The sequence below is a fragment of the Zophobas morio genome, unplaced genomic scaffold (assembly GCF_036711695.1).
Source record: "Zophobas morio isolate AGI-343-1 ecotype UQ-CSIRO unplaced genomic scaffold, CSIRO_AGI_Zmor_V1 ptg000012l, whole genome shotgun sequence".
NCBI lineage: Eukaryota > Metazoa > Arthropoda > Insecta > Coleoptera > Tenebrionidae > Zophobas > Zophobas morio.
Window position 1 is genome coordinate 4,267,177 of NW_026972117.1, and position 14,518 is coordinate 4,281,694.

General features: G+C 30.8%; 1 protein-coding gene across 1 annotated transcript in view; it reads left to right on the forward strand.

Annotated features, from left to right (window-relative positions):
• Positions 1-2,107: 2,107 nt before the first annotated feature.
• LOC135127671 (LITAF domain-containing protein) overlaps positions 2,108-14,518 on the forward strand; it is a 36,459-nt gene continuing 24,048 nt past the window's right edge. The window contains exon 1 of the mRNA XM_064054206.1: positions 2,108-2,680. Coding sequence (XP_063910276.1) covers positions 2,566-2,680 — 115 coding nt within the window. The 5' untranslated portion in view covers positions 2,108-2,565. The remainder of the gene's footprint in view (positions 2,681-14,518) is intronic.

Sequence of the window (14,518 nt, forward strand, 5' to 3'; positions counted from 1 at the left end):
TGTTTGACAAATTTATGAGCAAATTCATGAACAAATTCAACAAACAATTTTTTTACATTTTATAAATAAATTTCTCAACAAATTTTATATAAATTTGACAAATTTATAAAAAAATCTTATAAACAAATTTATAAGTAACCAAATACTACAAACAAATTTTACTATTACAAACATTTAGAAGTAAATTAAGTTTGTAAAAACAAATTTAAAAATTAAGAAATTTTATATACATTTTTTTTTAACTTATTATGTAAACAAATTTATAAACAAATTTTTTAAACACATACGAACAAATTTATCAATAATTATATTAATTTTCAGAAACATATTTATCAAAAAAATGTTTAACAAATTTATTAACAAATTCAGTAACAAATTCTGTTAAGGATTTTCTCAACATTTTGTAAATATATTTACATATCAACAAATTTTACACATAAAGTAATAATAAATTACAATTTTTTTTATAAATATTTTTGTTTGCAATTTTATAAATGAAGAAATTTTATATACAAATTTATGACTAAGCAAATTATATAAGTAAATAAGTTTAAAAAGAGACAACATTTAGAAATAACGATTTCTACAAATTTGTAAACAAATAAATCAACAATTTTATCAACAGTTTTTATAAACAAATTTTATAAACGTTTTGATAAATCAACAAATTTAAGAAACACATTAACAAATAACCCAATTTATAAACAGATTTAAAAATTAAGAAAATTTATATAAAGATGTTTAAACTAATTATATTAACAAATTTATGAACATTTTTTATAAACAAGTTATACAAATCTTTCAACTGTTGTGTTTTATAAACAAATTCTATAAACAATTTTATCAACATTTTGTAAACAAATTTCTCAACTAATTTTATACAAATTTAGCAAGTTTCATAAACGAATTAAAAAAAAAAATGATAACAAAATTTATAAATACATTTTATAAACATATTTTTTCTTGCGTAATAGGTTTTGAAGTAGTTTATGAGACTGCTTTGAGATACAAAAATTAATATTATTAACAGCTGACGTAAAATTCCATCATAAACTCGCGAGGTCAGGAACACTCGCTACAATAACATAGCATTTTTCTTGCTTATATTATAATATCAGATACTCTAATATAAACAAAGTAAAAATAAATTAGAAAAAAGTTTATAAAAATTTTATATATTTTTATAAATGAACAAATTTTATACACAAATTTATAAAAAATACAAATTCTATAAAAATAGAGTTTATAAATAAACTTAAAAACAATTTTATGAACAAATTTATGGGTAAACAAAATAATATAAAAATAAATAAATATGCACATTCATAAATTAAAAATTATAAACTAAATAAATTTATAAACAAATTTAGCTATTGCAGATTTACCGCTAGAACTTTTTCGGCCGATCTGAAGTTTGAGAAATTAGATGAAAAAAGTTTTCCTTGCCCAACGTACATACAACGTTTTTAATTGATTATGTGAGTAGTTTTGAGGTTAGAAAATGTTTTTTCGTCGTTGACGGAAAAGCCCCTAAGATTTGATAAAACCAAAGTGCTACTTTGCTCCTATACTAAGAAAAAAAGTGGCACCGATATTCAGTAAACGCAGAGTTCAAATAACGACGCTCTTGCCTTTTTATTAAAAAAAAAATGTTGCTCAAAAACACGCAAAAGTAAGTTTTCGACCTCCGAATACAAAAAAGTAGATATTTTAAAAATTCGGCTTCGACATCGAATATTTCGAAAATCTTGATCCGAAAATTGACTAAATTTTTGGATTTTTTTAAAAATTTGATTTTGAACTCGGATATTTCCAAAAACCAGTAACGTTTTGGTCCACAAGCTCTTATTTTATGCAAAATAACTAAAAATATATAATAAATTTGAAGTCGAGGATGTTCTGGAACGGAATCTGTAAATTTCTGCCAAAGCGCCATCTGCCATTTTTCGCAAACATTACTACAGAAACCTTCCGCCGTAACCACAATCGCCCCCATGCCCCCACTAATCGTAATTTAAATAATAATCGTAAACAAAGATATCCGTAACCTTCGGAGCCCGATTACGACTTGCATAACCGCTGCATTTCCGACGTCACCGTCCATCGATCCGCCTCCCCTGCACATGTCGCGCCGCCTCCACGCCAGCAAAAACCCGACCTTTTTGCCTCCGCTGACGCACATCCAGAAAAAGCCGCCTGATCCACACGTGTGGTCCGTTCCCACCAGTCCCATCCGCGTCGAACCCACAACCCAGCGTCGCGCAATCACCGCCACGAAAATACCGCGTTATTCTTAGCAGCGCGGCGCGCTGGAGGCAGTACCCGATACCCATGGTACAGAAATATAGAAAGTACCGGCTTACATCACAATCTTCCGCGAACAGCGGTCGAGCAGTGATCATCTTCGCGCTATTTTCGCGCATTCGGTCGCCGCCGTCACTTGGAGGCGCATCGCGAATCAGTTCAGTGCTAGTGCGGCCCTTAACCCAGTAACTGGCTCTGGGTCGGAGGTGCTAAAATTAGAAGACGACCGCTGGAGTCGGCGAAATTCGGTCAGCTTAGACGATGCACAAGAACTCGGCGCCGCCACCGTACAGCCCGCCCCCGTCGGCGCCCCCCAGCTACGCGCAAGCCGTCGGGGGTGTGCCGCCCACGAGTCCCTTCGTGCCGCACCATACGTGTGAGTAATCAAGAAAAAGACCTACTTTTTGGAACGGTGAAAGCTAGGTTTTTGTTATATAAACACAGACTAGGCGGTTTCTAGTGTGGGTGCCCCACTTCGACACTTTTTGACGAAGAGCGAAAAATTTGTTGGAATGTGGGTTTTGAGTAAATTTGCTGAACGACGATGACACTGCGTTATGGTTGTGAATAATTAATCGATGATAGGTGAACACAGTGTGGCACTAGGACATCAGCGTTTTTATTTACTGTTACCACTTTTTTTTACCGAAATTTGTGTTATCAGTGTTTGTTTTAACGGTGTTTTTGAATGTAGTTGTACTACGCGAAATTTAATGCAAATACATCGTCTGAAGTGGAAAAATTTATGACTAGAACAAGAAAAATAAAACAAATGTTTGAATATGAAGTTGTTGAACCTGTTAATAAATCAAAAATTTAAATAATAATAAAACAATCTTGTATGAACCGGTCAATTACATTTTTAATTCATCGTAAAAAGCACAGGATTCATTATGAAACAAAGAAAGGATTTGAGTTTCGTCTGACTTTGAAATCTTTGTAAAAAATGTGTCAACCATTTGTCGAAATTTCTTCTTTAAAAAAGTCAAGTCAGCAAGTTTTTTTATTTACAAATTTTGAAAATAATCTAGAAGAAAATGTATCAGTTTAGTTGCTCCTAGCGGCTAGACAACCATTTTACCTAATCACGGGTAAAATTTATAAAAATAGTTTATAAATACGAATCTAAAACAATTTTTGTCTGATTAATTTTTCTGGGATCAGTTCATTTTTATTAGTGTCACAATAGTCATACCAAATTTGCCATATTGCTACTTCACCTGGCTTAATTCCAGAATTTTTTGTAGATTTTTAGCCAATTTCGCCAAAATCGCTACTTTCAATCCCCTCCAAACGAAATTTTTGACTTCCCAGTACCTTGAGGAAATTACCAAATTATTCTTCCAAACTTCGTACCATTCCTACAGTTATCCAAAAATCACCAAAATGAAATATGGCAAATTTTGAAATATGTATTGTCAAAATTTGAATTGCATATTTTGAAATCTAAGAATATTCCAGAATTTTTTGTTTTAATTTTTCTAGAATTATCTCCCCGTATGAAAATTTTGACCTTTTTTTAAGCACTTTCGAAAATTGCCAAAAGAATTTTTGTTGTTGTTTTCCACCTACAGATTTTTTTCGGCTTCATTACTTCGAAAATTTTTGCCGTTTCTTCAGAATCGCCAAAATGTTCCATTTGTCGAGAATCAACAAAAGAAAATTTGTCAATTTTAGAAAATCATAAAAACTTGAATTTCAAACCTAATTCAATTGGATTTTTAGATAACTTCGGTAAAATTTCCATTTTTCATTTCGGAATTCTTAACCGTTGTCCAAGCAGCTTTGAAAACCTGCAAAATTTGTTTTCGACTTCATTGCTTAGAAAATTTTTGCCACTTTTCCAGAATTGCCAAAATGACGTATACCGTTTTCAGTTTTTATAAAAATTTGAAGTGAATATTTCGAAATTCTTGTTTTTGTTTTTCAGTTCAGCTCGTCGAAATCTATGTTCCAAAATTTTTTGTAGATTTTCAAAATTGAATTAGTGAATTTTCACCTTTTTCCAAAATCTCATTTTTTAACAATGTTTGAAATTTTTGACTTTTTCTATAGCATATTCGAAAATGGCCAAAGAAATTCTTTTGTTTGTTTTGATCTACAAAAGCTGTTTTCGGCTTTATTGCTTCAATTTTTCCATAATTGTCAAAGAGATTTTGTAAAAATTTGAAACCGAATATTTCGAAAATCTTGTTCGGACGCCATCAACCCGCAGTGTTGTTTGATTCAGCTCGTTAATCTATATCTCAGAAACTTTGTAGGTTTTTAGATAATTCTCCAAAAACTCAGTTTTTCAATATCCCTGTATGAAATTTTTGACCTATTTCCAAACACTTACTAAAAGTATCAAAATATATTCTTTTGTTGATTTCGACCTCTGGAAGTTGTTTTCAGCCTTATTGTTGGAAAATTTCTGTCATTTTTCCAGAATTGCCAAAATCAAATAGATCGTTTTTGAGTTTCTGTAAAAATTTGGAATAGAATTTTTCAAAAATGTTTCGCCAAAATCTCAATTTTTCCCGAGCACCTCGGAAATTTATCAAAAGAAATTCTTTTGCTGGTTTCTCCAGAATTGCTAAAACACCATTTTTGAGATTTTGTAAAAATTTAACTTTAAAGCCGAATATTTCTAAAATCTGTCACGCCATTTGTCCAGAATCAGCAAAAAAATATTTGTCAATTCTTAGATTATTATAAAAACTTGAATTGGAAACAGAATTTTTCGAAAATTTTGCTATGACAGCATCAACACACTAGTTTTCGTTTTACTTTGTTAAAATCTATATCCCAGAATTTTTTGTGGATTTTTAGATAACTTCTTAAAATTAAAATTTTTCAATATGAAATTTTTGACGTGTTTGCGAGCAACTTCTAAAAGTACCAAAACGATTGTTTTGTTGATTTTGACGTACGGAATTTGTTTTCGGCTTCATTGTCCCGAAAATTTCTGCCATTTTTTCAGAATTGCCAAAACGAAATAAACCATTTTTGAGTTCTTTTGTAAAATTTTGAAACCGAAACACGCGATGTTTTCGATTCAGCTCGTTGGAGTTCCTTTCTTAGAATTTTTTGTGGATTTTCAGACAACTACGCAAAAATCTCAAATTTTCAAAATGTATGAAATTTTTGAATTTTTGTTATATGTAATTTGAACCCGAATTTTTCAAAAATCTTGTTTCGACGCCATCAACATGTTTTTCGATTCAGCTCTTCGAAATCTATATGTCAAATTTTTTTGTGAATTTTTCGAAAATCTTGGTCCGACATCACGAATGTTTTTCCACTACGTCATCGAGATCTTTAATGCAGAATTTTTTGTCGATTTTTAGGAAACGTCGCCAAAATTTCAATTTTTGAATCTGTATGAAATTGTTCACTTTTTTCCGAGCACCTTCGAAAAGTACCAAAAGAAATTCTTTTGTTGATCAATGTTCGGAATTTGTTTTCAGCCTCCTTGATTCGAAAATTTCCACAGTTTTTCTAAAATGGTCAAAATGAAATAGACCATTTTTAAGATTTTGTAAAATTTTTCGAAAATCTTATTTCGACACCATCGACATGTTTTTCGATTTAGGTCTTCGAAATCTGTATCCCATTTTTTTTTGGATTTTTAGACAAGTTCGACAAAATCTCAGTTTCCCAAACACTCCTGAAATTTATCAGAAATTCTTTTGCTGGCTTGACCTACAAAATTGTTTTTCGGCTTCATTGCTTCGAAAATTCCAGCCATTTTCCCAGAATTTTTTTCTTAGAATTTTTTGTGGATTTTCAGACAACTTCGCCAAAATTTCAATTTTTCAGGATGTACAAAATTTTTGACATTTTTGAGTTTTCGTAAAAATTTGAAACCGAATTTTTTAAAAATCTTGTTTCGACACTCAACATATTTTTCGATTCGGCTCTTCGAAATCCCTATGTCAAAATTTTTTGTGAATTTTTAGACAACTTTGCAAAAATTTTAATTTTTCAGAATATACGAAATTTTTTATTTTTCTCGAGCACCTCCGAAACTTACGAAACGAAACTTTTTTGTTGATTTCGAGTCACAGAAGTTGTTTTCGGCTTCACTGCTTGGAAAATTCCTGCCATTTTTCAAGAATCGCTAAAACGATGTAGACCATTTTTGAAATTTTCTAAAAATTTAACTTGAAACCGAATTTTCCGAAATTCTTGGTCCGGAATCATTAACGCGCCATGTTTTTCGAATCACGTCATCGAGATTTTTAATGCAGAATTTTTTGGCAATTTTTAGGAAACTTCGTCAAAATTTCAAATTTTGAATTTGTATGAATTTGTTTACTTTTCGAAAAGTAGCAAAAGAAAATCTTTTGTTGATTTTAACGTATGGAATTTGTTTTCAGCCTCATTGCTTCGAAAATTTCCACCGTTTTTCTAAAATCGTCAAAATGAAATAGACTATTTCTAAGATTTTGTGAAATTTTGAATTTGAAACCGAATATTTCGAAAATGGCCAAGAGCTTCTTTTGTTGATTTCGATCTTCAGAACTTTTTACAGGCTCAACTTCTTCGATAATTAGTGCCATTTTTCCAGAATCACCAAATTGAAAATCTTGGAATATTGTCAAAATTTGTATTTGAAACTGAATATTTCTAAAATCTTGTTCCGATACCCTCAATAAGCCGTGTCGTTAGATTTAGTTTGTCGAAATCTTTACACTAGAAATTTTGTGGATCTGAAGACAACTTCGCCAAAATTTCAATTTTTCACTAATCCTCGTATACAATTTTTTACCTTTTTGCCAGCTTTTTCTAAAAGTATCAAAAGAAATTATTTTGTTGATTTCGAGACACAGAAGTTGTTTTCGGGTTCACTGCTTCGAAAATTCCTGCCATTTTTCCAGAATCGCCAAAATGATTTCTGAAATTTTCCAAAAATTTAATTTGAAACCAAATTTTTCGGAAATCTTGGACCGCCAACATTAACGGTCCATGTTTTTCGACTCACGTCGTCGAGATCTTTGTCCCAGAATTTTTTGGCGCCAAAATTTCAATTTTTGAGTTTATTTTAAATCTTTGACCTTTTTCCGAACACCTTCGAAAAGCACCAAAGGAAATTCTCTTGTTGATTTTGACGTAGAGAATTTGTTTTTGGTCTCCTTGCTTCGAAATTCCTACCGTTTTTCAAAAATCATCAAAAGGAAATAGACCATTTCTAAGATTTTGAAAAAATTTAACTTCAAAATCGAATATTTCTAAACGCTTGACCGGGCATCACTAATGCGCAGAGTTTTTCGAATAAGCTCGTCGAGATCTTTATCCCAAATTTTTGTCGATTTTTAGGAAACTTCGCGAAAATTTCAATTTTTGAATTTGCATGAAATTTTTTATTTTTTTCCAAGCATCTTCGAAAAGTACCAAAAGAAGTTAATTTGTTGATATTAACGTGGAGATGTTTTCGGGCTCAAAATGAATTATCCTATTTTTGAGATTTTAAAAAATTTTGACTTTGAAACTGAATATTTCGAAAATGGCCAATAGAGTTTCTTTTGTTGATTTCCATCTCCAGAAGTTTTTACAAGCTTCACTTCTTCGAAAATTCGTGCCACTTTTTCAGAATCACCAAAATGAATCGTGGAATATTGTCAAAATTTGAATTTGGATCTGAATATTTTGACAGTCTTGGTCCGGGACCATCAACACACTGTTTTTCGTGTCGAAATGTATCCCAGAATTTTTTATTGATTTTTACTTGGCCAAAATTGCAATTTTTCGATATCCTACAGTATGAAATTTTTGTCCTCTTTCCAGAATCGCATCTTCTAAAAGTATCAAAAGATATTTTGTTAACTGCGACCTCCAGAATTACCACAATGAAATAAACCATTTTTGAGTTTTCGTTAAAATTTGAAAGCGAAAATTTCGAAAATTTTATTCCGACACCAACAGGCAATGTTTTTCGATCCAAATTGTCGAAGTCTGTATTCCAAAATTTTTTGTGGATTTACAGACAACTTCGCCAAAATTTCAATTTTTGAATAAACATTTTTTCCTAGAATTTTTTGTGGATTTCAGACAACTTTGCCAAAATCTCAGTTTTTCAGAATGTAGGAAATTTTTGACATTTTTGAGTTTTTGTAAAAATTTGAAACCGAACTTTCCAAAAATCTTGTTTCGACACCGTCAAAATGTTTTTCGATTCAGCTCTTCGAAATCCCTGTGTCAAATTTTTTGTGAATTTTTATACAACTTTGCCAAAATTTCAATTTTTCAGAACATACGAAATTTTTGACTTTTTTCCGAGCACCTCCGAAGCTTACCAAAAGCAATGCTTTTGTTGAGTTCAAGCCACAGAAGTTGTTTTGGTCTTCACTGGTTCAAAAATTCCTACCATCTTAGACCATTTTTAAAATTTTCTAAAAATTTAATTTGAAACCGAATCCTTGAAAAATCTTGCTCCGACTAGGCAACTTCGCCAAAATCTAAATTTTTGAGTGTTTTTGAAATCTTTGACCTTTTCCCGAACACCTTCGAAAAGCACCAAAAGAAATTCTCTTGTTGATTTTGACGTAGAGAATTTGTTTTCGACCTCCTTGTTTCTAAAATTCTTACCGTTTTTCAAGAATCATCAAAATGAGATAGGCCACTTCTAAGATTTTTAAAAAAATTAACTTTGAAACCGAATACTTCTAAAATCTTGGCCGGGCATCACTAATGCGCAGTGTTTTTCGAATCAGCTCGTAAAGATCTGTATCCCAAAAATTTTTTGACGATTTTTGGAAACTACGAAAATTTCAATTTTTGAATTTACTTGAAATTATTGACTTTTTTCGAGCATCTTCGAAAAGTACCAAAAGAGATTATTTTGTTGATATTGACGTACAAATGTTTTCGGCCTCAAAATGAAGTACATATCTCATTTTTGAGATTTTGAAAAATTTTGACTTTGAAAGCGAATATTTCGAAAATGGCCAATCATTTTGTTGATTTCAGAATCACTAAAATGAAAGATCGCAGATTTTGGAATATCGTCAAAATTTGAATTTAGACCTTAATATTTCGACAATCTTGAAATTAAAAAAAAACTAAATAAAATTTTATATGAATTTTTAGACAACTTAGCCAAAGTTTTCGTTCCGAACATATTCTAAAAGTATCAAAAGAAATTCTTTTGCTAATTTCGACCTCCAGAAGTTGTTTTCGGCCTTATTATTTCGAAAATTCGTGCAATTTTTCCAGAATTGCAAAAATGAAATAGACCGTTTTTGAGTTTTTGTAAAAATTTGAAACCGAATTTTTCGAAATTATGGTTTCAAACACCATCGACATGTTTTTCGACTTAGTTGTTTGAAAACTATAACCAAATTTTTTTTGCTTTGAAAATTTGTGCCGTTTTTCAAGAATCATCAAAATGAAATGAACCATTTCTGAGATTTTGTAATTTTTTTTTTGTGAATTTTCAGACAACTTTGCAAAAATCTCAATTTTTCAGGGATAAATTTTGGACCTTTTTTGGAGCCAAAAAGTACCAAAAGAATTGTTTGTTAATTTTGCCCTCTAGAAGTTTTTTACGATTTTATTTCATCGAAAATTCCTGCAATTTTTCCAAAATCGCCAAAATGATACACTGCAAATTTTGAGATATTGTAAAAATTTGACATTAATCAGTAACATAATTTGTTAAAAACCTTCTAAAAATACAAACAATTTTTCATTATTAATAATAATTTGAAATTAATAATTTCCACATTCAGCTAGTCTAATGCAATTATTTTTAACAGTAAACACTTAAAACAATTTCAAGCACGAAATATTTAAGCTATTTATTTGAATATTTTACAGCTCGTCATACGGTAACTTTAACACTACAAAAAACGCGGAGAATCTAGACTTAAATTTTTTAAAACACACTTAGTATTTCGCTATTTTTTCGTTCCAAGTTTTTCCGTGGGTTGTAAAGTTTACACGATTTTAATAAACTTGATAAACTCCACATTCCGTTCGAAGAATGCATCAAGGAGCTAGTTAATTTTAGAAACAGATCGAAAAAGAGTACTTTTTCCGAGCGTGGTGTTCGCTTGTTTAATATTGTAAATTTTTTGTAACTGGTTTTGACATCTACAGTATTAAAATTTTAACCATATTAATGGGTCATTATAATTAAATTTCACATTAATAAGTCACCTTCGATTGTAGATTACACCAGTCGATGCCAGCTGAATAAAAATGAGGTTTGGAACAGCTAGAAACGTCAAAATTTCCACATGGTAACAATAAATGCGACTTGAACCATTTTTTACACTTCTACAAAGTAAAATTTATGGAAAACGAAACAATTTTAGAACCCATTATTCATTTGGGTTTTAACGATAGTACAGTCGGGGACGTTTTTTGTCTGAAGGTCGCAACCCACATTTCAAAATTTGGGTGTGTAATAGGCGAAAGTATTTCACCGTTCATACTTCTACTTGCTTTAAATTGTGCTTCTAGAATTTGGCGAAAATTTTGAAATTTTTATTTCGAGTGAAAAAAAAAACGTTATAAATATATTGTGTAAATGTTAAATCGTTGTTGTAGGTACTACCATGAACCGTATTAAAATATTATCCATGTAAATTTTAATAGCTGTGTTTTTAAATACTTAGTATACGATAATACGTTTTGCTAAATCATCGTACTTAGGAAAATCTTTAGAAAAAAAGGGACTATGATAATTGTTATTATTTTTACATATAATTTATGTTATCGGTGACGCATATCAATTCTTGTGAAAGTATCCGTGTGAGTGGGTTTCGGTGTGCATTTAATCCAATGACGCCCAAACTTAATTAACTTAAAAGCTTTTATTTTTAATCCAGTTATTATCGCAAACCTGTTTGTGTTAACAATTCAAACTTTATTCATTCGTGCTAGGACCTTCTCGATTCCTCTGTTTCCAGCGTGCTCTCGGCGTTCCCTCATTCGCCAATACCAATACCAGGAATCAACACAGGACCGTACTTTCCATAATAATCAATAAATGCTCCCGAGCCGGCCCTGCATTCCGCGCAATTTTGCCACTTCAAGGCGCGACAATCGCAGTTAATTATCGCGTGTGGGATTTACATGGAGAATAGCTCTAGCGCAGGCGTTAAATACCGACTTTATGAGTTTATGAATGGGATAAATATTTGGTCGATCCGTAAACAAATTACCTTTTTATTTTTATCGCCGATGTTAAAACAGTGCTTCACAGAATTTTCAATTTCAAAACAATTGAAATTGATAGCTCCGGATTTAGATCTTCGCGTCGAGTGGTTAATTCGCTCCAGTGGGTTTATTGCGGAATTAAACTGATGACACCGTAATGGCATGCAAGACGTGGTCTTCATGTGTGCGGTTGTTTCGGACCACCCATTTTATTTGTTTGACTTTCGAGATCAAAGCGTATTTGTTTGACGACATGGTGTTAATAATGTGAAAGTAAATGATGTATTAATAGTTTTTTGGAACTTTCACGGCGATGAAAGAGAAAATGAATCGTAAGGGATTGCAGAGGCGAACTTGATTTTTTTGGTTAATTGCAGTTTGTATTTTGTTGGTCAATCAGGAAGCTTGTTATCATGAAAGTAATCACTTTTAAAAATTCAGCCAAACTCGAAACTAACAAGGATGTGATAAGTTGTTTTGCGTCACTTAAATTAACATTGCTGTTGCGCTGAAATGTTTTATTTGTTTGCTTTAACGTTAAGTAGTATCGTGTGTTTAACGATTCCAAAAAAGACACAGATTGTTATAATTTCTGTTATTTTTAGATTGCCGTATAATTTTATGTGATGTCATTGATTCACGTATTCTATGAATGTAGCTGTTTTTTGACTGATTTATCAAAATAAGTTCGAGTTTAGCTGGTGTATCGGAAATAAATTTGGCAACAGAGAAACTACAAAATAAAATCTATTTCGAGATACTAATTGTAAAACGGAAGTGTAAACCTTGATTTTTAATTTGTTTTGAGAAAAAGTGCTGTTTCCTAAATGCAATAACATGCAATTTTCGGTGTGTAATAAAGATTTCAAAAAATAGCGCAAAAAAGGTAAAGTTGTGTTATGTTATAATGTTCCAGTGCAGACTTTATTTCTTTTTTTTTATTATTGCTTTCATTAGTAAACAAAATCGGGAATAAATAACAAATATTTGTACAGTTCTAAGGTTATTTCATAAATATTTTCCTTCTCCGTAAATATTTATGAGCATCCCTTGGAATAATGCTTATTAAAAAATAAATTACAAACAACTGTGACTGCTGTAAAAGCTTGAATGAAAAAAGCGTGGATTCTCACTACAGAATTTTGCGTTGACTCGAGAGTACTTTTATGGGAACTGCAAACTTATAGTTTCAATGTGTCAATGTTACGATTTTTCAAAATTTTCGTTTTTTTTTCAGCATTTCGATATTTTAATTTTTCGATATGTTTCCACTTTTAATTGTTCAATTTTGCGATTTTTCAATTTCTAGATATTTTAATTTTTATATTTTTTAATTTTTTCGTATATTGTTTTTCAAATGTGCAATGTTGCACTATCTCGATTTTTCAATTCTTAAATTTTTCAATTTTCCAATTTCTCGAACTTTCAATTTTTCGATTTCTTAATTTTTCACGTTTCAATTTTCCCATTTTTGAATTTTTTGATTTCTCAATATTTAGATCTTTCAATTTCCAGATTCTTCAATTTCTCAATTTTTCAGTTTTTGGTTTTTCGATTTTCCGACTTCTCGATTATTCCATTTTTCGATTTTTCGACTTTCCGGTTTTTTAATTTGTACATTTTTCAATTTCCTCATTTTTAAATTTTTCGACCTCTTAATTTTTAGATCTTTCAATTTTACGCCTTTTCAATTTTTCGATTCTTTCATTTTCCAATTTTTTAGATTTTTCAATTTCTTAATTTCTCAATTTCTCGATTTTTCGGTTTTTAGATGTTTTAATTTTTCGATTTTTCAATTTTTGCAAGATTTTTAGGAATTGAGAATTATGAGGATTTAAGGATTTTGAGGATTTTTAAAATTTTGGGGATTTGGGTATTCAACTTTTGAGGATTTGGAGATTATATGGTTTTAAGAATTTGGCGATTCGAGGATTTTGAGGATTTTATGATTTTGTATACTTATTTAAAGATTTGAGAATTTGAGGATTTGGTGATTTGAGGATTTGGTGATTTGAGGGTTTTGAGAATTTGGGGATTTTGAGGTCTCAGGGATTTGAAGATTTTACGGATTTGTAGATTTTGGAGATTTGAGGATTTGGTTATTTGAGAATTTTGAAAATTTGGGGATTTTTAGGATTTGAGGACTTTGGAGATTTTGGGATTTGAGTTTGTGAGAATTTTGAGAATTTAAAGATTTTGAGGATTTGAGGATTTTAAAGTTTTGAGAACTTTGAAGTTTTGAGGATTGAAGATTTTTAGGATTTGAAGATTTTGAAAATTTGAAGTTTTGGGGATTTTGTGATTTGAGGATTTTGAGAATTTGGGGATTTTGCGGTTACAAGGATTTGATTAGAAGATTACGAGTATTTCATGATTTTGAGGATTTGGTTATTTGAAGATTTTGAGAGTTTAGGGACTTTTAGTATTTGAGGATTTTAGAGATTTGGGGACTTGAGGATTTGAGGATTCCTAGAAGTTTGAGAATTTTGAGGATTTGAGGTTTTTTAACATTTCACAATTTGGGGGTTTAAGGTTTTGAGAATTTTGAGAATTTAAAGATTTTGAGGATTTTGAGGTTTCAAGGATTTGATTAGCGGATTTGGAGTATTTGAAGATTTTGAGGATATGTAGATTTTGAAGATTTGGAGATTTGGTTATTTGAGGATTTTGCCAACTTAAGGACTTTTAGAATTTGCGGATTTTGGAGATCTGGGGACTTGAGGATTTGAGGATTTCTAGAATTTCGAAGATTTGAGGATTTGAGATTTTGAGAATGTCAAGGATTTGAGGAGTTTAGGATTTTGGAGATTTGGGGATTTGAGGATTTTGAAGCTTTTGAGAATTTTGGGGATTTGAGGATTTTTAACATTGGGGAATTTGGGGGTTTGGGGTTTTGAGAATTTCGAGAATTTACAGATTTTGAGAATTTGGAGATTTTGAGTATATGGAGAATTTGCAGATTTTGAAGAATTTAGGATTTTGGAGATTTGGTTATTTGGGTGTTTTTAGAATTTAGGGACTTTTAGAATTTAAAGATTTTGGAGAATTGGGAACTTGAGGATTTGAG